General features: G+C 37.5%; 3 protein-coding genes across 7 annotated transcripts in view; 1 reads left to right on the top strand and 2 right to left on the bottom strand.

Moving 5' to 3' along the window:
* The window catches only part of LOC121518913 (cilia- and flagella-associated protein 54-like), a 44,224-nt gene extending 28,730 nt beyond the window's left edge, over positions 1-15,494 (bottom strand). For 3 of the 5 annotated variants that reach the window (XM_041801605.1, XM_041801607.1, XM_041801608.1), the window contains exons 1-36: positions 15,189-15,494; positions 13,857-13,962; positions 13,418-13,567; positions 13,100-13,265; positions 12,764-12,822; positions 12,265-12,408; positions 11,751-11,864; positions 10,150-10,251; positions 9,613-9,805; positions 9,369-9,437; positions 9,141-9,253; positions 8,941-9,055; positions 8,746-8,834; positions 8,490-8,618; positions 8,202-8,349; positions 8,033-8,088; positions 7,800-7,931; positions 6,688-6,928; positions 6,330-6,463; positions 5,863-6,060; positions 5,657-5,749; positions 5,361-5,549; positions 5,113-5,231; positions 4,871-5,018; positions 4,512-4,667; positions 4,253-4,372; positions 3,629-3,751; positions 3,403-3,517; positions 3,191-3,280; positions 2,972-3,098; positions 2,652-2,754; positions 2,152-2,240; positions 1,855-2,052; positions 621-790; positions 373-518; positions 55-264 (exon numbers count right to left, since the gene is read on the bottom strand). In XM_041801605.1, the coding sequence (XP_041657539.1) occupies positions 55-264; positions 373-518; positions 621-790; positions 1,855-2,052; positions 2,152-2,240; positions 2,652-2,754; positions 2,972-3,098; positions 3,191-3,280; positions 3,403-3,517; positions 3,629-3,751; positions 4,253-4,372; positions 4,512-4,667; positions 4,871-5,018; positions 5,113-5,231; positions 5,361-5,549; positions 5,657-5,749; positions 5,863-6,060; positions 6,330-6,463; positions 6,688-6,928; positions 7,800-7,931; positions 8,033-8,088; positions 8,202-8,349; positions 8,490-8,618; positions 8,746-8,834; positions 8,941-9,055; positions 9,141-9,253; positions 9,369-9,437; positions 9,613-9,805; positions 10,150-10,251; positions 11,751-11,864; positions 12,265-12,408; positions 12,764-12,822; positions 13,100-13,265; positions 13,418-13,567; positions 13,857-13,962; positions 15,189-15,346 (4,812 nt within the window). In that variant the 5' untranslated portion in view covers positions 15,347-15,494. The remainder of the gene's footprint in view (positions 1-54; positions 265-372; positions 519-620; positions 791-1,854; positions 2,053-2,151; positions 2,241-2,651; positions 2,755-2,971; positions 3,099-3,190; positions 3,281-3,402; positions 3,518-3,628; positions 3,752-4,252; positions 4,373-4,511; positions 4,668-4,870; positions 5,019-5,112; positions 5,232-5,360; positions 5,550-5,656; positions 5,750-5,862; positions 6,061-6,329; positions 6,464-6,687; positions 6,929-7,799; positions 7,932-8,032; positions 8,089-8,201; positions 8,350-8,489; positions 8,619-8,745; positions 8,835-8,940; positions 9,056-9,140; positions 9,254-9,368; positions 9,438-9,612; positions 9,806-10,149; positions 10,252-11,750; positions 11,865-12,264; positions 12,409-12,763; positions 12,823-13,099; positions 13,266-13,417; positions 13,568-13,856; positions 13,963-15,188) is intronic. The other 2 variants (XM_041801606.1, XM_041801609.1) reach the window with 1 other exon arrangement.
* A 2,228-nt stretch (positions 15,495-17,722) lies between these two features.
* Positions 17,723-20,420, top strand: LOC121518915 (alpha-crystallin B chain-like). Its single transcript, XM_041801611.1, has 3 exons — positions 17,723-17,944; positions 19,303-19,425; positions 19,511-20,420. The coding sequence occupies exons 1-3, from the start codon at positions 17,768-17,770 to the stop codon at positions 19,700-19,702; spliced, it is 492 nt and encodes a 163-aa protein (XP_041657545.1). The 5' UTR covers positions 17,723-17,767; the 3' UTR covers positions 19,703-20,420.
* Positions 20,421-22,992: 2,572 nt separating this feature from the next.
* mia (MIA SH3 domain containing) lies at positions 22,993-26,475 on the bottom strand. The gene is made up of 4 exons (XM_041802215.1): positions 26,358-26,475; positions 23,598-23,731; positions 23,101-23,211; positions 22,993-23,016 (listed from the first exon to the last, which is right to left on the bottom strand). The coding sequence occupies exons 1-4, from the start codon at positions 26,473-26,475 to the stop codon at positions 22,993-22,995; spliced, it is 387 nt and encodes a 128-aa protein (XP_041658149.1).
* Positions 26,476-26,672: the final 197 nt, after the last annotated feature.

Below are 26,672 nucleotides of genomic sequence, written 5' to 3'. Positions count from 1 at the left end.
CTGCATTATTTTAGGAGTTTTTAAATGTGTGTATCCAGCTTAATGTTCCCTTACCCCAAGTCTAGTCAGCATGTCAATGATGAGATCAGTTGCCAGCACAAGTAGTGGGGTGAAGGCTGTATTCAGTTGGTCTGCTGTGATAGGAGAGAGAGGTTCTAGCTGTGCAGCTCTCTGTATCAAGTCAGTGATTCTGCAGCTTTGGTCCCAAACAGTCTGACATACATACTGCAAGTAGGTCCAGTGGCTGCCACGGTGGGCTAATACCTAGGAAAATAATGAAAGTAAATACTTGAAATACAGCAGTATAAACTAAACTAAGGAATAAACACAATGTGAGAGTGATGTGATGATTAATGTGTTATCTTTCAGTACCATGGACCTTCGCAGATGCAAGGCAGCTTTGTTTAGTGAGTCCAATAGAAAGGTGGCAGCGAGTTTACTGATGTCAGTCTGCTGTTCTGCAGCAAGTGATGGGTCCTCTACCTCCTCACAGCTCTCCTCTGTGACAGAGTCCTCTGCTAGGATTGTTAGGGGAGAAGGTTGAAAAAATAACTAAACACATTCACATTGGTGATAATGTTTTCTTCCATTTTATTCAAAGAAATGTCAGTTTTCCTCACTTCTCTCTTTGCTTTTGTCTTTGTGTGCAGCAACGTAGTCCCTAAGACCAGAATGACAGTTGTCTTTCTCTGAAGGATACTCATGTTTAGGCAACTGCTGATGTGCGTTCTTCAGCATCAGGACACCAGAGTAGGCCAGAGAGAAACACAAGGGATTTAACTGGCTGTACCTAAAACAAAGAGCATGAAGTAAATCTTGTCATCATTATATTTAATCCATAATATTCTTAACCTCTTGAAAACCTACATGTTCTCCCCAAGACATTACATTTTGGCTATTAGATTTATTTAGATTATTGTCCAGAATTTCCACAGAAGTTTCAGTTATTCTTTGGAATGTCTAGGGAATTTGCTTTAAAATTTTCAAGAATTTTGGGGAGTTGTACTTTCAAAGGAATTTAAGAAATAATTTTGTAAATACTTAAGAATTTGGATATTTTTCAGTGGAATTTTGATAGAATTTATTCATAAATTATTTAAACTGTTTGGATTTTTTGGTGGAATTTGCTTTAAAGGTGAGGAATTTTCTTGCAATTTGGGGGAAATGTTATTCAATTATGAGGCTTTTTCAGGAAGTCTGACTGAAACATTTGGAAAATATTATAGGAAATCTGCTTGTTTGTGGTTTAAAAATGTTTAGGGATTTTCATAGAAATGTTTGGCAATATCTTGACTTTGACTACTCTGAAGGTGTTACAAACTTCAGCAGCTGATTTGGGAGGGACTCTGCATACAACAACTGTTGCCCAGGTTCTTCACAAGTCAAAGTTTTATGGGAGAATGAGGGGAAAGAGAAAGCCACTGCTGAAGAAAATTTACATTAAATCTCAACTAGAGTGCCAAAAGGCATGTGGGGGACTCAAGTGGAAAAAAGGTTTTTGGTCTGATGAGAACAAAATGATACATTTCAGCCAGGCTCAGTCTTTACACTTGCCATGTCTCACTTGTTCCAATTAAGTGGGAGAAACTAAAAATGCATTGAAAACAAAAGCTTGGGTCTCAGAAAATTAAAATGTTTTGTAGAAAGGGTAAACAATAAGAAAAAAAAAGGAAAAATGAAACTCTAGATATCAAAATTATAATTACATTGTAAGCAGTGTGCTCAGGGCAAATAAGCAATGTGACATCTCCTTTATACTACCAATATACCCAATCTAACTAATATGACTGACCAATAATAACCCAAGGAATACAGAAAATGTTAAGTCGAATACATTTGTTTGTTTGTGTTAACCTGCACTGCAGTGCTTCTCCATGCAGCTCATCCAGACTCTGGTAAAACAGTGCTAAATGGGCTTGAGCTATGCTGTAGTTAAGGTGAGCCCTCCACACTCTCTCCTCACAGCACATGTTCCTTAGCTGAAGCCGCTTCTTGCTGTGTTTTACTACAGACGACATCATGGTCAGAAGGTTCTCCACAGCCTGCATCTCCCTACACACAATGTATAGTGCACATTAGGTTAAAAAATCATGCAGCTAATTACAAACAAATACAAGCAAACACACAGATAGCCATCTGAACATACTGTACCTGTTAGTTTTGACTTTCCGCAGCATACTGCATGGAATTTTCTGTTTTAATTTCTTTTTTGAGTCACTGTGAGAAGTTGAATTCTTGTTCTGCTTTAAAGGAAGAAACACAAGTTGTTTTTGTTCTTAAAATAAAGCAACAGGCAGTGCATTTATTTAAAATAATATATATTTCAACAGTTAAATAGTAGATAACATTATCTGTAGTTTTCCTGCATTTTGTTTCAAAAGCAAATTTCCATTAACTATCTGATGAGATTGTGGAACTTGTGTACTTTACTGAACACAGTGTTGTTGGGGTTTGTAGTTTACAAAAAGCACCAAAATCAGATTGTTTCATTGTATGCATTTTTCTCAAAGAAAAATCCTGATGCACACCATATGCAAAGGCAGGGGAAGACGCTACATCATCTGTTTTAAGAGATTACATTTTAAAACAAAAAAGAATGTTTATCTGTATCTTTATATGTTGCATATTTGTTTTCAATCATTTATTTTTACCTGTGGTGACTCATTTCCTTTTGCAGCCTGACCACTGCTTCTTCTGTTACTTTGACTGCTGCCATCAGTGCATTTCCTGGACAGCCCCATCACCTCATCCCGCCTTACACAGAGAGAAATATTGATATTGTTTATTCATAATCTGCATAATCAAAACAGATTCAATAAATTAAAGTGCCAAACGGGTTGAACTAAACAGGACAGTTACACATTCCCTCCCATTTTGATTTTGGAAGTAACAAAATGACCAAAATGTCAAAGCTATAAATCTTTTGTTTTAGATTTTTTAAATATGTAAAAGGTATATAGTAGAAGCACACCTGGACAAATACTCAAAAATACTTTGACCCCACTTTATCACAAGGTCTGGGTTGCTTTCCTCCATAGCTCTCTGGAGAAGTAGTGCTGCAAACTCAGTGAAATATGCCTTGCGTCTCAGCTTTGACACTTTCAAGAATGCACACAAAAGAAGAGTAGTCATTTGGAATTGAATCAGTGATTAAACATCTTTAAATATTGCTGGAATTAGTGACACTTACATTCTTGATGGGCATCCCGTAATGGACTGTTGGAGACTAGATCATACAGCATGGTAGGATCCTCATGGTAACTCATGGGGTGCAAAATATCTACATTAAAAAGAAAGAGGAATACAATGAAGAGTACAGGAAAACAGACCATTTGCATCTTTGTGCACCATCCAATTATCACTCTAAGCAATGACAAAATAATTGATCTCAGAACATTTTACTATTGTCTGCAATAGGAACTGCCTCAGGTGTGATGCGTTCCTTGTTCTTTAGATGCAGCGCCTTCAGCTGAAGACTTATCCTCTTGCCAGTGATTGCACACCTGTCTGTTTTAGACTACACACACAAAAACACACACATAGACAGAGAGAGGAGGGGAGAGTAACACACCTAAATCCTGGAAAGAATTTGAAATAAATCAAAACTTCTTATGAAAGAAATCTTCACCTTCCTCACACCCAATGCCAATCTGGCATTCTGCACCTGGGAATCAAAGCCTTCTTGAAGCAGCTTGCGACCACAATCTATCATCACAGTAGCCATCTCAGACTTCTGGAGCACACGGTAAGCCTGGTTAGGAAGATAAAAGGATAAGAAATTAAATGTGCTAGTAGATATCATTAAGAACACCCATGAGTCATAATACAAAGTAGATGAGAGAGCTAGAAAGAAACCCGTGACAGCTACAATGCATTCAGAAAGTGTTCAGACCCCTCTCTCTTTTGTAAATTTTGTGATGTTGCATCCAGATGGAATCATCATTTATCTTTGCGGAGATGTTTCTACACCTTGATTGAAGTCAAAAAAATTTTTCACTTTGTTATTATGGGGCACTAAGAGTAGATAATGAGAATTTAAATGAATTAAAACGACTGCAGCATCATGCTACAACATGACAAAATTGAAAAAAATTGAAGTTGGTCCGAATACTTCCTGAATGCACTGTAACTGAAGGCAAGATGGCAATATAACAGTTATTAGTTTCAAGTATAAAGCCCTAACACAAAATATCAATGAAACTTACATACACATGGAAGCTGGAAAACTCAATATCAAACTCTGCAAACATACCTTTGACAGGTAGTAGGTAATGCATGCTATCATATGCATGATTGACTCGTTGGTGTTTCCAGTCGCATTTTGTTGTAGAACACTTGAATTCTCCAAAACAATCATGCATTTTTTCAGCACCTACACATCAAAATAAAAAGTGAGGTTGTAAACATGTGATAACATTTATTTATTGTTTCTGTTATGTTTATTTGTTAAAAGGGTACTGCACAGTTGGCCTTTAGTTTGTTAAGGTTTCAAGGTATAAGGTAAGGTGTACCTCTACCACTTTGTCACATATGACCTGATGAAAGATTAGAGGTGCCAAGAGGCCATAACAGCCAACTACAGCTTGCACAGCAGCATCACCGTCATTCAACCACAAGGCAAGGTCTATGGCCACCAGCATTCGCTCACATTCTGCCAGTCTGGCTTCCTGCATACACAAGTAGAAACCATTTTTTTTACGTACAATTTAAATATAAGCAATTTTTGTTCACATCAATGCAAATAAAGATGAACATAACATTTTCACTGTGAGGCATCAAATAAACTGTTTTGCCATCCTTTCTCTGTATTTCAGTGTTTTCCAATTAACACATGCTGTACTTGATTCTCTCTTTTAAAAGCAAATTTGACCTTTTCCCAGATAAACGGTCCATTGTGACTGATTGATTCCCAGTAGAGTGACCCCTGCTGAATGTTGATCTCTGTCTCAGTGAAGATGGACTTTAGGAATAGCCTAACTAGGTGAGAGGAGGAGCACTGCAGGGTCTGGACACACAGCCTTCAACATGGTAAATAGTGAGAGTGAGAAAGGATGATTAGAAAATGCAAGACATAAAATATCTGTGGTATTGGGTTTATGTTTCTCTCCTGACCCTGTAGTGGCAAGTCTGTCCTGTGCACCTTGGGACCCGGACTTAGGGTAGGTAAAATGGCTCCATAATTCCTTGCAGGCTTTCTTTGCTATGGCACACTGCTCTGTTTGAAAAGCCACCTGAGGATGAGTTTAAAAATCTAAAATCAGAATCAGTTTTCCATTCACCCAAATGGGACATTCTGAATGCATGAGTGAGTAAATAAAAATGTAGTGCATATTTTACATCAATTTTATTCTCATTGTTACCTGTGCCAAGTAAGCCCATGTGGAAAGCAGTGGTATTGGCATTGATGCCAGTAGTGGGAATGTTGTTGCTCCAATGGTGCTGCCCAGTAGCTTGCCCTGGGCGTTGTAAGCTGCAACAGCAAACACATACTTCTGGTTGGGCTCTAGCCCCTCCACTCTCAGCACACATTTACTGGATAACACAGGTACCTAAAAACATACAAAGTCAATTAGATCTATGGGCATGTACATAGAAGAAAAACAAAAAATGTGTCCCATTCATTTTGACATTCTTTCAGGAAAAGGAACAACTCTACCATAATTCCTGTTCCTGGCAGGCTGCAGTCTCCAAGCCGGACTTTCAGGTTAATGCTGTCAGCTTCACGGCCACAGAGCTGGTACCAGGACACCTGGAAACAAATAAAAAACAGAGAGAGAAAAAATAAAAGTATCCATGCTTCATAGGTTAATTGCTATTTCGAAAGTGATTAAATAAAGACTTCAATTCAGAAGAAAATCTCACTTGTCCCTCTAATCTATAGGGTGCTGGAGCAAAGGTAAAGGAGCAGTCTGTGCGTGAGAGTAGGATTGGAGGAGGTGGAGGGCTTTCTTCCTCCTCCTTCATCCCTGATTCTTTAGTTTCAGACAGAGTCTTCAGGATGGTGGAGAAGTACAGCTTTTTCTCCTCCAACTCTGCTCTCTCTATCAAGGTGGAGGCTTCCTGGCAAGAACACACAGAAAAAAGCAATTTAATATTTGTTACATTTCATAAAATCTTAACTGAGAAACCCCTTATTTCTCAAAGTGGCTTCATCTGAGTCTTATTACAGCAGAATAACAGAACTCAAATGTGCCATCGATGTAGTCTTCATATGGTAATTTATATGAAATAACAGAACTACATGATAATACAGTTTGCAACAAGTTTTCTTATCACATGTGTAACTCTGACTGTGTTTTAGAAATAGTGACTGTTTGTGCATTAGGTACCTCTAGCAGAGTCTTTGTGTTGCTGTTTTTATTTGACTCCTTGTTGTTGTGCAGCACCAAGGCTTTCTGGATCAGAAAGAGAGCTTTGGCTCCCTTGTTCTTCTTAATCCAACTCAAGAGATTAGACTCAACAACTAGACACAACCAACAGGAAAAAACACAGAATTTAGACATTTTCTGTGTCTATTACCAGTTATTATTTGATGGCAGATCTATAACGACTAATCATTAGAAATGTTAAAAGTTTACATGTCCAAAGATATGAACTCAATTTCTATTCTATAAATTCAAAATTGACAGAAAATGTCATATTTATTAAAAAAAAAAAATTCCACATGATCACAGCAGAAGGTCTGACCTGCATTTTGCTGCAGTAACTTGAGGGAAGCCCTGTGGTGGATGATGTTTAGCTCATGATGAAAGTCCTTCATCAGCAGGTACACATGTATGGACTGAGTGTGTTGACAGACTTCAATATCTGACTCTGTCCTAATTTCTGCTTCTTCCTTCTTCCTTTTATTCTCATCCTCTTTAGCTACCTCTTCTGTTGATGTCAGAGAAGTTAGGGAGGAAGATGGTGGTGGATGGGGACTGAATTTCTTTCAGAAGAAGAGAGAAACAGATATTTTAAACAGATGCTGGTGGTTTTCTGAGTCTGTGACTTTCACATATTTTTATAATTCAGATACTTTCCATCTTCTAAAAAGTATTAGGCTCTAACTTCATGATAAAACTGGCTTAGAACTTTACAGAATGAATGCATGTATGCCTTAACTTTTATCATCTTCTTTGAAATTAGTGTAGAAATAATGACTCAGGGTATACACAAAAATCTGACATTAAATACTTTTAAAGATCTTTTTCAAGAATCTGTTCATACATTTTCAGACCTAATTGCACCTTCAATTTCTTACCCATTTCATAAGTGACACAGTCACACAATGTACAGTGCTTAACAAATTTATTAGACCACCTGTCATATTTGTCTCAGAGACCATCCAGCATCTTGAAGTGCTTTAATGCAGACTTTCATTTTCAGTGAGCTCTCAATGTTTTACCATTTTGAACAGGAATGAGGAATTTCAAACTGAATTCACCTTTTTATATCCAAATTTGAGCCGGCTCACTGGGCTTCGCTGAGAAGTCAGAAATGAATCAAGCATAACATTCAATCACTAAAACTAATTTTTCTCTTCATGAATGCAAGTAAAAAACTATAATTTGACATATTCATCAATAAATATTAATGTGTTTTAATATTTTGTCAGTTTTTTTTTGTAAATCAGTAAATTTGAAAATTCATGGATAACAATAATAATTATATTTTAGCATTAAAAACATCGTTTTGGTTAAAGAGCTTCTACATATTGGTGTATTAACCATTGCAGACCTTAATTAACCTTAATTTCTCTAAATTAATTTAGCAAAAAATACTTTTTAAGACCCCATGGACACCCGGTGGCTACATACCTGCATGAAAGCAAAGTCTGTGATTGCGGAGCAATCAGGGGGCAGCATTGTAACTACACCTTTCGCCAAAGATTCAAGACCCCTCTCCACCACACTGCACACTCTTTTGAGCAGCTCTGTGCTTGAGCCATGCTAAAATACACAAACACAATATATTTTTGTTTGTAATAATAAAAAACAACACTGCACATTGAGTATTTTTAATCACATGCATGCATAAGCTATAACAATACCTCTAGAAGAGAGAAAGAACTCAGCTTTACGCCATCACTGTGTGATTCACAAATAGCTAGATACAAAAAATGAAAAAAAAAAAAATAATAATAATAATGATGTCACAGCTATGGTAATGGTATGGTTACAAAATCACATGTTTGTGTGTATTGTGACTTTTCTCCTCACCAGCGTGTTGTTTGTGATCACTGTGCTCAGCTGCACCCTCAAGCTGTAAGGCCAATGTGTGAACTATCTCTGCCATCATTACGCAGTCCACAGTTGCCAGGTTACAAAAAAATGCCACATCAGACAGATAGGACAGACACCTCAGCCACTGCAAACATGTTAAGAACATTTAAACATGAAGTGAAAAGGCTGTATGTCTTGATTCAAAACTATTGTGACAAACTTTATTATAGCCGCCTTGATGCATTTCTTCTTTTCTGGTCGAACTGCACTTTCTTTAATTCATACCTTTTCATAGTTAGCGATCGTCTTAAGGTGAGTGAGATTTTGCAGCTCTTCCTTTTGAAAAACAGCCTTTAATTTATCCCACAGAAATACCACAGTATCCAAAACCAGGTCTCCATCAGGCTGGGCCTCCTACACAAACGGATATCAACAAAGATTAAAAAAAAAAAAAAAACTCTAACACTAACTCTAACTTTAATTTGAAGCCTATTCTGTTTAAGAGCAATCTCAACACAGACACACAACATAAAAAACTTACAAGAGGAGATTCACAAATAGACTTGTGAAGAGTGTCCACCAGGTCAGTGAATTCATCACTCATTTGAAGATGAGGCTTGTGTTTGTCTGCTGGAAACATAAAAAAAACAACCAAATCATGAATCAGTGAAAACTACCATTAGTATAAGAGCTTTCTAACATTTATGCAAATCTAGTGATATTTCAGAAGTGTTACCATCAATCATGGTATCTCCTCTAGGATGGCTCTTCTGAGAGGAGAGTAGACTATTGAAATTATAAAGCAGAGTGAGCTCCACCTCCGCTTTCCTGTATGGCTGACCTTCCACACTCTAATACAAAAAGACATAACAGGCACTCGGGCTCAGTCAGAAACAAATGAATATTAATGAATGCTAAAAACCAAAGTGTACTTACAGACAAAACTTGTAGCATCTCTCTGCAAAGTTCAGCAAATGTATCTGACTGCTTGTACTGAAACAAGAGCTTAATGAACCTCACCGCAGACATGACAGGTACTTTGTTTTCTCCTAGTAACACAGCACATTTATTTACTTCATTCAGGTATATGAACAACTGTGTGTCAAATAACACCTCATATCAGTCATGGGGTTATCTTGACATTAATGAGAGAAAGTGGCTTACCTGTAATAGCGAGTTCTATTAGAGTGGATGTTGGGCTCAGTGCAAGAGAATCTCTCAAGCTTGAGTTCTCTTTATAAAAACACAAAAGCACATTACTAATGACACAAAGAGAGATAACATTTATTGTAAATATTAGATAATTAGAAAATAATTTATCGCATTTGTTGCATCTTTATATTGCCTCTTGATTAGACTGTTACTTTAAGCATTTTTGAGCGTTCTTTTCTAAGTTTGTTTAACCAACCAGTTATAATACTGATGCCAGCTGACAGGAGTTCAATAATCACATCATGTAGCTCGAGTTCATTTGGCATCCTTGCATCCAGAGGGCGTTTGCTGCTGTCCCAAAGTGCTTCCAAGATCCCCAGAAACTGAGCTGTGCTACAGTCAAACAGGCCCATCAGCGCTTGCTCTGTTGCATTACGAGGCCATGGAGCCTAAAGTTAACACAAGTGGGCATGTGATTTTAGTTAACGCTGCAAAGCTTGGTGACCACATGAGGAACAGCATTCTACAATTGACACTGATACACAATACTGCTGTCTGTTAAGTTATCAACAGTTCTAACAATTATATTAATTATAAATAAGAAGTCCTGTGAAGTAAAGTTGACCAAGGTGGGGAGAGTAATAATCCACAGCGAACATTAAAACTCAACTTTGATAAAATGGTGTTAAACAACTTAAAAGGAGTCTATTTAGTATTCAATTCAAATCGACAGTGCACTTCAGGATGAGATCGAAGACTTGAAATGATGAAAAAGTGGTGAAGATGATATTACTTTAGGTATGTCCTTCAGGGTGCTTTTGGGTTTGAATCTGAGCGTGGATTTGGGTCTCTTTCTGCCCTCAAACACTCCTCGTTTGAAAAGCATGGCTGCCAACTGGAAAAAAAAAACACTTTAATAAGCTTTCTTTTGAAAACCCAGCAAAGTACACACCAAAATTTTTAAAAAAATCACTCATTCATAGAGGGAAGTATTCCCTAATGAGTGTCATACAATTACAGTGGTGGCTACCTTGTAAAATTTCAACAATCTTTAGATGAGATAAGAAAGACAAAAAGTCCAACTTGAGTAGATGTGCAGTGCATTCAGAAAGTATCCAGACCCTCTTTACTTTTCCAATTTTGTTATGTAGCAGCCTGATACTAGAATTGAAAAAAAAACATTTTTGTTCTAATTATTCTACACTAAGCACCCCATAATGACAAAGTAAAACTGTTTTTTTTTAATTTAACAAACTAATTTAAAATTAAATCTAAAATATCACATTCACATATGTATTCAGATCTTTAGCAACAACACTCAGAATTTAACCCAGGTGCCTCCCATTTCTCTTGATCATTGCTCAGATGTTTCTACACCTTTACTGGAGTCTACCTGTGGTAAATTAAGTTGACTGGATATGATTTGAACATACACCTCTTTGTAGAAGGCCACACAGCTGACAATTCATATCAGAGCAAAAACCAAGACATGAAGTCAAAGAAACTGTCTGCAGAACCTATAGACAGGATTGGTGCAAGACAGATCTGAGGAAGACTACAAAAACATTTCTGTTGCACTGAAGGTTTCCAAGAGTACATTGGCCTCATTCTCGAATGCAAGAAGTTTGGCACAGTTTGGCAGGTGTTTTTTCGCAAAAGCCAAGTGGGCTTTCATGTGTTTTGCACATGAGGCCTCCATCTAGCCACTGTGACATAAGCCCATATTGGTGAAGGGATGCAGTGATGGTTGTCCTTCCGGTACTGTCCCATCTCCACACAGGATCTCTGTAGCTCTTTCAGAGTGACCACTGGGTTCTTGGTCACATCTCTTACAAAGGCCGATATTCATATGCATTGTCAGCTTTTTGTCCTTCTATAGAGAGGTGTGTAAATTTCAAATCACGTCCAATCAATGTAATTTACCACAAATGGTCTTCAATCAAGGTGAAGAAATATCTCAGCAGAGATCAAAGGGAGAAAAAGAAAGAAGAAGAAAAGAGGAAGAAGAAAAGATGAAGAAAGGGAGGAACATGACCAATATTTCAGTGTTGTTAAAAAACGGCATGAATACCAGTGCAAATGTGATATCTTTTTTTTTAATTTTAATAATTTTTCAAATAAATAATTTTCAATTTTCAAAATTAAAAAAAAAACAGATTTTCACTTTGCCATGGTGGGGAACTGAGTGTAGATTAATGACAATAAAAACACTTTTTCAACTGTAGCATCAGGTTGCAACATTTTTTTTTTAAAGTGAAGGGGGTTTGACTACTTTCTGAATACACTGTATATAGATATATAGATGCAAAGCTGTTGTTTACATGTACCTTACTCTCTAACAATACATCGCAGCAACAGAATTCAGATAACATTCTCATAGGAAAAGTCTCCTGCCTTGATTGAGGCTTCTCTGTAAGCTCTCTGGGTCTCTCTAGTGGCAGGAACTTCATTCTGCTCCTCCATCTTTGCTAGTCCATCAATCTTTTCAAGGGCTCTCCTGGCAAATTCCTGAAAATTTGAAAACCCACAGAAAAAGAAGGGACAACCAGAGCAGCTAATTAAAAAACAATTTCTTTGATTTCTGCATTGATTGAATTTCATTGTTCTTGTTCATACACTATGATGAAATCACCAGGATTATATTTTTGCATTTTTCAAGTTAAGTATGGGGAACCATGTATTTATTTTTGTTTTCGACAGTCAAATCTCATTAAAACAATCAAAGCAGACGTTAAAGTAATCTCCACTAAAGCAGATAAATATCAAATAGCTTTCTGACAGATTAGCCAACAATTAACTGCAAAGGGATCAACAGCACCTGACAGCAGTAACTTGTATCTTAGAAACTGTTGACATCACAATGAATGTGGGTAAATTGTTTTTTATGTAGGAGATGTGTGTTATTTACCTCTGCCTGCACCTCTGCCTTGATGTCATAGTAACAGCGGCAGACAGCACAGTAGAGCATAACCATCCAGGACAGATTCTTAGAAGTCATTAGAGGGATAGAGAGCTCTACACTAATGCATGCCCACAGGAGATACTCCAGTGCCTAGATGGAGGGTGGTATAAAGGACAGTGACACTCACAATAATATAACTACTAACTGGTTACAGCACATCAAGCTTTGGTAAAAGTAAAAATTACTTTCTTTGTCAGTTATCTTAGTCAAATACACCAGAGGGGGAATAAGCAACATGAAACATGAGGAAAAGAGATCAATCAGCGAATTACTCTCTCTTGCACTGGTTTTGCAAGTCATCCAGTATCATCATAAAACACTTCAGAAAATCACGTTCTTTTGTTACATTTTTTCATATTGCATCTACTCCCATGAATCCAGCAAACTAGCTTTTGAAAAAGCTTTTTAGAGGATGTAAAAGTCAAGAAGACATTAATTCAGGTACCTGTGCACTACGGTTCATGGTTATTAGGTAACGACAGATGCTGTAAATGTGTATCGATCCTAGAAGAAACAAAAAGATTAGCTCCATAAAATATAATATACAATAGAATCTTACTTAACATTAAGCAGTCTTGTTTAACATTATGTAGTAGACAATTATTATTGACAGAAATATTTGGATGTCAGACTCTTTTTTCAGATATGGAGCAAAACCTCTCTGGCTTTTTCACATAGCTGATAACACAAGCCTAACATTTTTTATAATAATTGATTCTTATCAGATTTTCTGTCATACAAAAGGCAGTTGCTGAACCTTATATGAGTTGTGTTAACGCACCATTATATATTTGCAAGCAGAGGTGTTCATGATCTTGAAAAGCCTGCATCATGATCCTGTAGAAATTTAGCACACAAAGCAGCTTGCAGAGTCCCTTCTGGCTGAGTATACTGTGCTTTTTTTCCTGCTCAAATATACACAGGGCACAACCCTGCATTGCATGGATCTGAAAACACATTGAAATATACTAGTTAAGGATATATACATGAGGGTTTAATGAAAGACATTTTTGTCATAAAAGAGACCTCTCTTCATGTACAAAGCTTCTTTATCAATTAAGTACATTAATTATAATGCCGTGTTTTCGGCACAGTCTACCTTCATAGCAAATATATCTTGGTCTGTATCAAAACCTTCAGGGAAGAAGCAGGCCATGAAGTGGTCCACATCTGTGATTTCAGTTATTTTCACTGAGCTGAACTGCAGCAAGTGGAGACTGTAGCCATGCCACAGAGCCAGCTGATAGGACTACAGAAGGGAGACACAAAGAAAAGGCAACCATGAAATTGTCCTCTGTACTGTTTTCCTCGGTGCAGCAAGGTTTGTAGTAGCAAAAACGTCTAATATCAGCATTATCACAAGAGATGAGATGATGTACTTTATTTCAACACTACCTTAATTTGGTCATAGGATCGAGGATAGGCAAAAAAATTAACTTGAATTGGGAGCCTGAGTAATTTAGCACATCATAAGACACTAATCATCCGAGTCAACCAAACATTTTACAGGTATGACTGTAGGAGCTACATCTAATTACCTTTATCCCAAAGAGAAAATCTGCAACATTCAACATGCGTTTCTGGTAGAAGCTCATAGGCAGACGATGTTTGTACTTTTTCGAGATCTCCACCAGGATTTTGATCCTTCAAAAAAATGAAACATTGACACAAGCAAATATAAAAGAAAGTGAATTTACAGCAGTGATAACATGTAACTGGAACAGTTCATTCAGTATAAACTTGGTAATCCACAACAGCTGTTGTATTTCACTTTATTACAAAGATGTGATTTTACCTGATCACCCTGGATGGTGATCCATATTCTTATGTTGTTATTTTCAATAAGGAAATAACATATTTTAGTGCAAATCTCCTCAATAGCTACTGCAGCTGTATGATTTGGAAAAAACAATCTATTTGGATTTTGTTTTTCCATTATTGTGATTGCAATTAAATCTGCGATTACTTTTTAAGTTCCTTAGCAGTGGCTTTTTCAATAAACACAAGTACTAAATCATTCTACATTATAACCAACACCATTAAGATAGATTAAACAAAAACTATTCTTTCCTGTAGGTCAGGCCTAAATGTTAAGATGAAATTAGATCATATATGAATCAATATGAATAATAAACTTTTATGTCTCTACTTCAATCACTGTGGTAAATTGACTGATTTGTTTAACTTACAGCTTTGTGAGCAATGCATGATCATGACAACATAACAAAGCTCTGCCAAACAAGTGTGGTGTAAACATCAACATGAAAGTCAGTAACTAAACAATTAAAAACATTTAAAACCTAACTATTTCGACTCATATCGCAAATTCAGTATGGATTGTTGTATTTAGGGAGAATTATCATTTTATGTCATTCTCATTTTTAATAGGAAAAACCTATATAAAGGAAAGGAAAGTTAGATTTCTTTGCGAGTTATTCTAAAAATATTGACACTTCAATGCTTGCATGATATGTAGAGCACTTAAGTAAAATTATTGGTTTTAGAAACTACCAAAAAGCACAAGTACACAAAAAGCTACACTATAACAGAAATATGAGTAAGTGTAATTAGTTACTTTCCAACCCGATAAACACGGAGGCTCACTGTACTGTACTGCACTGTATTCTGACCTTAATCAGCTAACGATACACACCTGCGGTAACATGTGACGCATGTTTGCTTATACTTAGCTATAAACTTCCTAATACACACAAACTGTAAACGAGAAGCAGGTTTTCAAACTCATTCTCGTATGGAATTGTCTTTTTGCAACCCTGGCTAACAGTTTCTCTAAGAACAAAGTTTATCTTGACTTAAAACGAAACCAAAAAGTATGTTAAGCTAGCGCTACGTTGACAGGTATAACTCACCCTTTAGCTTGAGAGACGTTATCTGGGCCGTTCGAAGAAACGGCTCGTCTCATCACTGCAGTAAACGAATTAATGTCTCGGTCAAAGGCCAGTACAACTGGGTTTCTTTGGTCAATTTTCCCATAATACGCGGCCGGCAATTCCATTTCTGCAGCCATAATGTCACTTTATATCCATTAACGTATTTTTGATGGCTAACAGCGAACTAGCATCTATCACCAAACTGGGCAAAGCGACTGAGGCGAAGCATATCACCATGGTAACGAGGCTAAACAGACCGTTCCCTGTTTCAGCCAACACAAAACTCTTCAAGTAAGTAAAAAAAAACTTGTTAAAAAGATTCAAACACTTTTTCAAGATCTTAAAGTTAAAGGGGGCATTGATACAAACACTTAATGTGGCAGATAGTAACTTTAAGGAGAGCAAAAACGGACAATTTTGCTACTGAAAATAAGCTGCTTCAAAATGTCATTCTTACACAGGCAGATTTATAACTACAGAAGTCGCCTATGGTAATGTTTAAAATTAAGAAAGTTAAAGCCTAACATTTTAAAAAGTTATTGGTTACAACAAATTTAAAGGCCTTGTGTTTAAAACTAATAAGCCATAGAGTTTATTCATTCAGTATTATTTCTTTAACTTCTACCATTCTCAGCAAGTTGGTCACTGCTGTGACCACGACTTGTCAAGGCCAAGGATGACAAAATTCTCTAAAAAGTTCTTCATTTCTTGGGCGGTTTCCATTCGAATTTTTTTTAAATCCCTTATGTCAAAGAAATTACCTACAATTTCTGTGAAAATTCTTAACCACATCTTTTAAAGTATTCCATAAATATACCCTGGCGTTTCTTCAGTTATTCCCCATATGTTTCAGCGAAACTTTGCATGTGAATTCCTGAAAGTTTTAAAGCAAATCCCCCTTAAAATTTCTTATTATATTCCCAAAAATGTATAGCATTCCCCCAAATTTTATGAAAATGACAGAAAATTCCTTTAAACAATTGAACAAATTCCCTCAGAAATTACACATTCCCAGTCAAATTTCCCAAAATGTACAAATAAATTTCCAAAATTTATGTGAAAATGCCCAAAGTATTTAAAGCAAATTCCCCCCCAAAATTGAAATTAAATTCCTAAAAATTAGAATACATTTTCTAAATTTACATGAAAGTGCTTGAAAGTTTCCAAATGTCTCCAAACATCAAAAATAAATAAATAAATAAATAAATAAATAAATAAATAAACAAATTTTAAAAAATCCCAAATTCTCATTAATATGGGCAAAAAAAATAAAAAATTTAAAGCAAATTTCCTTAAAAACTCCCTATGAATCAATCCTCCAAATTTCCATTAAAATGCCTGAACATTTCCAAGCAATTTTCCCATAATATTCAAACATATATTCATTTAAATTTCTAGTGAAAATTCATGAAAGTTTCATAGCAAACTTTCTTAACATTTCAAGCAAGTTACTTAAACTACAATGGACATTTTGAATTTTAATTATCTCCAAAATTCTTAGAACAAAAATTATTGTAGAAAAGCCAAAATGTAACATCCTCATATGTACATGCAGGGTCTTAGGGGAATAATGTCAATGTCTTACCTTCACTGCAAAATGTAAATGCTCAACCAACCAATCAACCAACACTGATTTCTTGTGAGGGTTTGTTGCTATGCTCTTGATAAAATGAATCAGGAATTTAATACTTTGTGGCAGGAAGCACATGGAGATATACCCTTTTTTTCTCAAGACAGTTTCCCAAGGTGACTACTTGCATATCACTGATAGAAAAAAAAGACATGCACAACTTTTGCAAATATTTTAAGTTGGGAAATGAGGAGCTTGATGTTTGACCTTAGTTTCACATCTCTTTTACTGCAGATATCTCAAATTGAATGTGTGCCATCCAACACTGGAGATAACTAGAATGGCAGGATGAGAAAGAGACTGAAAGAAATTTGGTTGGCACAACTGCCACCGCTTTTTCAACTAAGCTCACAGCAAAATGATACCAGCTTAGAGTGTCATCTAATGCTTTCCCATACAAACTCATCAGTTCTCATTCAAGCTCACATCCATTCTGCACACAGACCTAAAGCTTCTGGCACTCCGGGCACAGCAGGCTAATGCTCTGGCAGCTATTCCTCAAACAAACACCCTCACAATCACACGCAGAGACACACAGAGATCCAGACAGGGGTATTTCCTGGGGAATGAGTATGGGGGCATCAGCAGTACACAGAGCCAGAGTCACCTCACTGACTGGGAGAGGAGTGAGATAGAAACACAGAGTCGTAGAGAGATAGAAAGAGGGAGAGACAAACCAGTCACAGCCAGACAGATAAAACAATGAAGCCGATGATGGGACAAACAGTTGACATCATTGTTCCAGAAAGATCAGCCTCTTGGCAGAGTCACTATGGGAGTGTTGGGGCTTAAAGGGGAGGGGGACGCAGAGGACTGGGTAGAGAAAGGCCTATAAATGTGCTGCAGGGGAGCACAGCAGCATCCATCGAGACTGAGCCCAACCAAGAGAATACCCGCCACTTTTTTATACCTCCTTTGGGACCTCATCATGGATATCCCCATCAAGTATCCCTGGTACCGCTGGCCATTCCCAAGTCGTTTCTCTGACTTCTCTGGGGCTGAACCTCTTACCGATTGGCCAGTCTGGTCCTCTCCTTGGTCCTTTCCTTGGAGTCGCCCTTCATTCTGGCGCTGGTTTAACTGGTTTGACAGTGGTTATGGCGAGGTAAAGTAAAATTCAGGGGTATTCTACTGACTTGTTAATCAAATATTAGATAAAATATGACTTTATTCATCTTATCATAACTAAACGTTCTGATTCATTTTTCTTAGCTAATACTGGTCACAATCCTATAAGACAGGGCTGTCCAAACTATGGCCTGGGGGCCAAATGCAGCTCGCGGTCCACTTCTGATTGGCCTGCAGCATAATTTGAAAATAAAATATGGCCAAAATTAGAACATGAAGCTTTTGCTTGGCTGTACTGTAGCAGTGCTACCATGCCAATTCTGTAAACAAACATTTCGACAAGAGGAATTTTGTGTTTTATTAAATTTGTGACTAAACTAAGACGACAATGTAGATGGTAAACATACCGGCAACCAAAGTTATAATGTTATCTTGATTTATAACCCCCTAATTGATTACTGCAGCAAATAGCAGCACTAGTAGCGTTCCAGGTATGCAGACGGTGATAGCCAGGGCCAACCAGGGAAAATAGACCCAGCATTCTTATGTATTTCTATATGTGGCCCTCAGTGGAAGAAGTTCAGACACCCCCGTTATAGCAGAATTGGCCTATATTGATTGATACTGTTGCAAAAAAAAAAAAAAAAAAAAAAAAACCCAGAGATTTTGCCAATTTAACTCAATTAGAAATGCACTGTTGTTTCATGTTATCATACTTAAAGCTCCTGCAAGGAACTTTTGGTTTGACAATTTGGGGGACTCTTTTGATAAAGTAGTACCTTTAATCTCTGCTGGCTTTTTCAAAAGTAGTTTTTGTGTTTTAGTGCAAATTCCCCAGCCCGCTTTGAATAGGAAAGCTGTTCCAGTGATATGCAATTAGTCACTTTGTCTGACAACCACTCCATGTCAGACCTTCAATAGAACTGTCCAAAAATACTCAGTCTTCATACTTATGGTCTTACTTGCTTACGTAGACCATAAAGAGGCAACCGTGTTCATCTAAACCTGAAACAATCAGCCACATAAATCAGATCGATGCATTAACCTGCCCACTTACTCATACCTAGTAGCATACTCAAATCTGTAGAGGAGGCCTGTCTTTAAAACACTAGTTGGGACATTTGAAAACTCTATAAAAAGTGTTGTTGTGTAGTTTGTGTCAGGTTAGTAGATACCTTTAGTTTGTCAGTATGCAATATCTGAGGTCTTTGCTGAGTCAAAATGTCATTGAATAAGGATCTCTTTCATTGCTGCCAGCCTTAGTACAATTAAAAGTGTGAGTATTGTAATGAGAGAACAATAACAGCCTGTTGTGTTTTTGTATCCAGCTGACTTCAGTCTAAATGAATGCAACCAAATCTATCAGTATGATAAACAGCTCTACTGTCTACCTAGATGCACGTTGAAAAGGATCGCTATGTTGTTTATCTGGATGTGAAGCATTTCTCACCGGACGAGCTGTCCGTCACTGTCAACGAGGAGTTCATCACAATACACGCCAAGCACGAAGACAGAAAGGTAAGAGAAGTACTATGTCTATGTCTCTAAAACCACTCAAAGGGAAACTGATCCAGTGATATTTTACTTCACTTTCTCCTTCCAGGATGAACACGGCTTTGTGTCCAGAGAGTTTCTGAGGAAATACAGGATTCCTGCAGGGGTGTCAGGCTCTGATGTCACCGCTCATCTGTCTGTCGATGGCGTGCTGACCGTCACTACACCCAGGTCACCTCCAGGCCCAGAGCGCACTATCAATATTGCATGTGAAGATGGAACAAACAAACAGAAGATGTAGAGCAGAGGGAGGCTGAAGATCACCACTAACAAGTGCTGTGTGTCTTTTGATGAAACCTGGTACAGTTTTCTTGATACAGATGTAAATAAGAGCAAAGGCCTTCTAAAGGAAATTCTGCAAGACAATGGTGCTGTAAACACAAGTGCTAACATACTGAACCCATTTAACAGCTTGGGTTGGGGATGTACTTTTATTTTGAAATTGTATTCAATGCCTCCATCAAACTAGCTGGCATCACAAATTTCACTGACAATACTAATAAAGTTTATTCTACCAAAATTTGTCCTCCAAAAATGACTACAGGCTGAAGGTGCTGGATTGAGTAGTGTCTACTGTCAACAGTAATCCCTGATTGGATATGTCACGTGCCAGTGTCTTTGTGAATAGTCTCTGCATGTGTTAGAAGGAAGGAGTCCCGGAGGCAAACACAGACATTAAAAATTTCTCCACTTAAGACAAAGCCACCAAAGGATTTGGGACCAGTTGTGTACCCAGTGAGAGTGAGACAGAGGGTGGATGTTTGGAGGGAGCGTTGTATATTAAGAAAGGAATGTAGTTTAATGTCGTACAGCTTTAAAACTGGTTCCTTGTTGCTGCATGGCCTCAGAGCTGCAGAAGGAAGGGAGTGTGAGTAAATACATGTATGCTTGGAAATGTAACCACTACAGCTCTATCATTCCTTGATTAACAATTTGGAAAATTAACAAAGAAAAGAAGAAGCAGAATAAATGTTGGAACTCAAAATCATAGATCTGCACTGTGTTTTTTATTTTAATTTCTGTACTTGTTTCTTTCAAAAGTATTTCATAAGAACATGCCTCATATGTAATATGCTTAGACTTATGAGTCCAACATAATGGCTAAATATTGACTGTCATAATAGGTCTGTTTAACTTATTTCAATGACAAGCCCACAACATTCAAAGAGTTTTAACAAACATTCTCAATTTAAGCCTTGACAGTTTCTGTATTTGTGTATCAGAACAAAATATCGTGGCTGTGGGTAGCAGGGGTTAATGGCCAAGTCTGGCTGCAGACGGTTCGTCTGAGATGCCGTAGATGTTGGAACAGAAATTAACGTTAAAACTTTCAAAATAAAATTGGATTAAACTTCATTTTAGGGTTAAGGCTTAAGGTAAGGGTTGGGTACTGATATCAAGGTTAAAAGTAAAAACCCAGACCCGCAAATCCTAACCAGAAAAGCACTCGGAGGGCGCAGACCTCCGCCATTAGATGTATCTCCCAACAGTAACGAATCCTTTAACAAATTCCTGGATCCAGACAGTGATCCGGATCACTCCCAAAATCTAATCAGCCATTTCTGACAAATCCTGAAAATTTCATCAAAATCCATCCATGACTTTTTGAGTTATGTTGCTAACAAACTAACAAACACACTAACTAACTAACAAACCCTGCCGATCACATAACCTCCTTGGCGGAGGTAATTACAAAACAGTCGACTTACAGGAAAAAATCTCATCCTCCATAAAAAGATTCTAACAAAGCCAGCATGGCTTACGTAGCTCTGTTAGCTGTGTAAGCAGTGTAGATAATGTGGCTAACTCAGCTAATGTAGCTATGTAGCTGCAGCTTAGCTCACAGGATGCTAATTAAGCTACATATCTACATTATCTGGGTCGCTAAGTTAGCTTTAGTTACATTTGGTAAAGCTCACATGGCTAAAGTAAGCAACTATATATAAAACATAGGTACATGGTAAAAGTAGCTAATGTAGCTAAAGCTAAGCTCACAAAGCAGATGCATAAGCTACATATCTGCACAGCTAAATTAGCTTTAGCTACATCTGCTAAACTCACATTTCTACCTTAGCTATATTTATTTAATATTTATTTATATATTTATTTATTTAATGTACCTACGTAGCTACCAGAGCTGCATAGCTAACGTATCTAAAGCTAAGCTCACAAAGCAGCTGCTTAAGCTATGCATCTACAGGATCTGTGCAGCTTAGATACCTTAAGCTATATTTGCTTAGCTTGAATTGCAGAAGCTAACTAAGCTACATAGCCAATGTAGCTACGTAGCTAGATCAGAAAGCAGCTATGTAAGCTACATACCTATGTTATATGCATAAATAAGTTAGCTATAGCTATGTTTGCTTAAACTTTGTTAATTAATCAAGTGGATTTTTTTTTTTCATCTTAAAATGGAAATATGTTGTTCCAGAAAATTACACTACTTCCTTCCCGGGATGTACAGTGTCTCAGATGAAGGGTCTGTTGGAGTGGCTGTCAAAGATGTACGGTCTGTAGCTAGACCCCTCTCTTAGCGGGACGGGAGTCAAACCAATCCCAACTGTCACTGGTTGCAGGGTATACTCAGGACTAGTTTCCTGGCAAAGAGAGATAGACAGACAGTCCCACTAACACTCACATGTATGGGAAATTTAGAGTCTCCAATTGAGCATGTTTTTGGTCTGAGGGAGGAAGCTTGGAAGAACCCATTCATGCATGAAGAGAAAATGCAAACTCCATACAAAAAGGACGCGTCTGACAGGGAGCTGAACCAGGAACCTCCTTGCTGTCAGATGACAATGCTAAGACACCACTGAGCAGCCAAGCCATTCCTTCTCTTCTTGATGTAATACTTGGGACTAAGGACAGATATTATTGAGTAGTATGTTTAGATTTTGTCTCAAAAGCAGATGATTTGTGGGATAAAGCACCAGCCATATAATTAAGCAAGTGAGACGTGAAAGGATGAGGACACATTGCTTGTTTTAAATATATCTCTGTGACCAACAATCCCTGTTTATGATACAGATTGCAAGAACCAGAGCAGAGACATGCTAAGGAATGATGATTTTCTTTTTTTTTATTAAAAGGTACAGTATGTTTTATTGAGCATGCAGCATTAAGCAGAACAAACTTGGTCAAAATGGAACATAAATCTTTAAGTATGTTTAAATCAGTATTTAATTACCTGAACATAAAATTAATTGTATCTTTATTTATTTAGAATAAGCATTTTGGGGGTGTAGATGGCTTAGAAGCAAGACAATATTTGTCTGTTTCATAACTAAAAATACTCACTGGAGCTTTAAACATCAAACACCAATAGATCATGTTTCAGAGATTTAAAAGCTTAACCAAGACATCAGCTAACAGTATGTTTTGCTGTGTCAATAAAATATCATCTTAAATGCATGCAGCAGCAATGCAAACCCACAAAGAAACCAAATATAGTATATTGCATAGATTGTGTGTGCAATGGCATGGCACCTAAGTTAACTTGTACTGTTGTTGGCCAGAAATTGGTTCTCTTTCTCAGTTACAGTAGAAGTCCCATTTCTGCAAATCAGAAAAAAAGTTCCATTAGTATAAAAGCATCACATACACATACAGGTGTTTGTGGATGTGTTTGTGATCACCTACAGTAGTTTTAACTTCAGTGTTGGCTGGCATGAGAGGATGAGTCTCCTCCACCACGCTGCTAGGGAAATGGCCAATGCGAGCCTCCTGCTGTCCATAATAGGAGTCTTGTACCTGCAAACGGATTATAACTATTCAATGAGCGTGAGCATTCATGATTTTATGACTTCCAGTACAAAGCAATACTTGAAAAGGGGTTTTATAGTGTTGCTTATTGTTAGACACACATTCTGTGTAGGATTAAAAAGGTGGATAAATGCCCATAAATAATATAACAGCGTACGAGTCTGGTTTATTGGGAAAACACTGGTTATTGGTGCAAAAACAAAATTGATTATTTTCTGACATTACAAAGTCACGATCTTTGTGGTCATGTTGCTACAATACCTCCAGGGGGAACAAATACTGAGTTTTTGAGCTTTAATTCTTGCAAAGAATGTCAACTGAGTCTTTTAAAACAATTTCAATAAACCATTAAGAAATACATGATTTTATCTCACACTGCCAGCCCAGAAAAGGTTGCCTCTGTCCTTCAGCATTGCATAGACATAGATGAGCTGCCCCTGTCTGATGGGGATGAACCTGCAGTCTCCAGGATAGTAGTCCTGCAGGGCCCGAGCTATCAGGATAGGATCTGTGCAGAAATGTATGTGAAAAAGAAAAAAGCAGTTAAAAGCAAAATCATAACATTTGGCTGGTGATGATTAAGTAAGTTGAAGCTTCTGCAAGGATTTTTTTCCTGTTATAAAATAGACCAAAATTAATGATGCCTGTTAATCGCTTTAAAAGCAAATAAGACCATAAGCATAAAGGCAAACTGTTTTTATGCAGTCATTTTTAATGCTTGAACTGCTGCAGGATGTCAAATGAGAGAAACAACATAAAATGCATTTCTTTTTACATTTTCTTTCAGAAATGAATTTTTGGCCCAGTCCCAACACACCCCTCAGCCCACTTAGCTGTAGCCTTACATTTGTGTGTCTATGTTGAGATATAGAGGGATAGGATAATAATAATAGCTTTATTTATATAGAACTTTTAAAAACAGTTGTTTACAAAGTGTTTTAACCCACAGCAAGAGTAAAAACTCAGGTAAGTATAATTTAGGTACGTAGACACGAGATAATAAGGATATAGAAATATAAAAAATAATAAGAGTAAACAAAAGAGAAGAAATAAATAAATAGTTGGACAAGACATCACATAAAAGCACGTGTGTAAAAGGGAGTTTTAAGGAGTATTTTGAAAGATGTCATTGAATCGGCTAGCCTTGTCATCTCGGGCAGGTCATTCCAAAGTCGAGGGGTCCTGACAGCATGAGCCCTGTCTCCTTTAAATTTCAGTCTCGATTTTGGAATGACCAGGAAGCCCCTGCCTGAGAATCTAAGGGCTGTGCGTTGGCTCGTTTGGGGTCAGCGTTTTACAAATGTATCTTGGTGCTAGACCCATACGAGCTTTAAAACTGATCAGTAAAATCTTTAAATCAATTCTAATAGTGTCAGAGAGCCAGTGGAGGGAAGCGAGGATAGGGGTAATGTGATGTTGTCTGTTTAAACCAGTTAAAAGCCTAGCTGCTATGTTCTGGACCACTTGGAGGAGGGAGAGTGATTTATTAGTGATACCAGAAAGGCGTGAGTTGCAGTAGTCCAGATGAGAGAAAATAAATGAATGGAAAACAGTCAGCAGGGGGCAGTATGGATTTAATTTGGATTGGATCTGATTTGGATGAAACATGACTGGACTATTTTCTTGATGTGAGGTCTTAATATGAGGTCTGAATCAAAAGAAACTCCTAAATTTCTTGCAGTTTGTGTAATGTTAGAAGAGAGTGGACCAAGAAAACTATTAATCAGGCTGATGTTTGGATTTGGATAATTGAAGAGTATGATTTCTGACTTTGATTCATTTAACTGTAAAAAATGTTGTGCCATCCGACATTTGAATTATTTTAAACACAGCAGCAAGGCTAGTAGAACCACCAGGTCTCAGCAGTAGGTTTATCTGTGTGTCGTCAGCATAAAGATGGAAGACAGATTATGATTCTGAATGATAAACCCTAAAGGAAGCATATGAATAGAAAATAAAAGTTGACCTAAAATAGAACCTTGCGGTACACCACAGGTAATAAGGGAGGTGGAAGATGTGTGGTTACCAATGGTGACAAAGGTTCTGTCTAGAAGACAGGAATAAAACCAAGAAAGTGCAGTGCCCTTGACACTAACCCAGGTCTCGAGACGTTTCATTAAAACGGCTTAATGTGACAGACAGCACATTCATCCAATCTCCAAGTTTTTTTCAAAGGCTCTGCCCTTTCCCAAACGCCCACTATGGAAGGTTTGCCAGATGGATGTGTTTCACACATCCATCTGGCATGCCAGGTTAGTTGGTATCAATATTTGGTTCCTATTTACATATTACTATATTACTACTTTTTGGGGGCTGAAGTGGGACTGTCATGTTGTCTGTCTCTGGGTGTGATACTAATATGCAGTGTCAGGACTGGTTAAAGGCAGGACATAGGTCTTCTGTTTTGATTCTAGGCAGGGAAAAAAATGCATTTTAAGTGGAAAGCTGACACAGACAACTACAAATTAAATCAGGTCTTGATTGTTGGATATGTCTTCATCATGGAGCATATTTCCTACTAATTGCTGACTGGTAGGTTTCTATGAAATGGATCAAATGTTAAGTAATTCTTATGAAAACTATCTAGAATGTTAATCTTTTTGGGTTTGATTTAACAGCTGCAGAGATTTAAAGACAAAAGATACCCTAAAAACCACAAATTCTTTAATTTTCTGCACATTTTCTGAATTCAGTGATATTTGGGGGGCCGGATAGGAAGCTATGGGGGCCTGATATGGCCCCAGGCTGCTGGTTGATGATCACTGACATCCTCTTAAATATACAGAGCTAGGTTAGTTTGTCCATGTTTTCACTGTTGGAATACAACTAGTTTGTGTCTTGCGATGTTTTATGTTGGTTGGTTAATGTGTGGTGTAATAAGTCAAGTGGAAGATGCTCTAATAGTGACTAGAAAGAGACATATGTTCACCTGTTGTTGTTTGACATCCTTCTAGAAATTAATCAATTCAACCTGAATGCATGTACATTGGGATAAGGACAGAAGTCTAAGTAAAGAGCGTAATCAGACTATAACTGCTGCATGACTTAATTGTGCATTTACTATTGAGGAACATACAGGACAAGATCAGCAAAGGCCAGCTTTTCCTACTACTAATAAAAAAAGTTCTACTTACGGCTGCATTCTGAGTCAGCGCACAGTTTCTTGTCAGAGAGTTTGGGCATCTGTCTTCCAGCGTCAGAGGTCTGCAGTAAAAGCAACACAGAAAGAGCAAGCCAGATTGTGCAAGGCATGTCTGCACTGTATGAACAGACCTTGTGAGCGAATGCTCTTATTCTACACTTTAATATCTTGTAGGCTCCCTTTCGTGTGTCCACCGTCTGTGGGAAGTGACGGCAGCCCCTTTTTTCTCCTTTCCCTGCCCCCCCACAAGCTCATAAATGAGTGCACACAGAGCTCCTTTCAAACTGTTCAAGCAGGTAAACAGGAC

Source organism: Cheilinus undulatus, linkage group 12 (genome assembly GCF_018320785.1).
Source record: "Cheilinus undulatus linkage group 12, ASM1832078v1, whole genome shotgun sequence".
NCBI lineage: Eukaryota > Metazoa > Chordata > Actinopteri > Labriformes > Labridae > Cheilinus > Cheilinus undulatus.
Note: the sequence above shows the minus strand (reverse complement) of the source record. Positions and strands in the feature narration are given on the sequence as shown.

Coding starts and splice junctions, on each gene's coding strand:
- LOC121518915 (XM_041801611.1), top strand. CDS start 17,768: ATGGATATCCCCATCAAGTATCCCTGGTACCGCTGGCCATTCCCAAGT. Junction 17,945..19,302: donor TTGACAGTGGTTATGGCGAG/GTAAAGTAAAAT, acceptor CTGTCTACCTAG/ATGCACGTTGAAAAGGATCG. Junction 19,426..19,510: donor CCAAGCACGAAGACAGAAAG/GTAAGAGAAGTA, acceptor TTCTCCTTCCAG/GATGAACACGGCTTTGTGTC.
- mia (XM_041802215.1), bottom strand. CDS start 26,475: ATGCCTTGCACAATCTGGCTTGCTCTTTCTGTGTTGCTTTTACTGCAG. Junction 23,212..23,597: donor ACCTTTTCTGGGCTGGCAGT/GTGAGATAAAAT, acceptor ATCCGTTTGCAG/GTACAAGACTCCTATTATGG. Junction 23,017..23,100: donor ACACTGAAGTTAAAACTACT/GTAGGTGATCAC, acceptor TCTGATTTGCAG/AAATGGGACTTCTACTGTAA.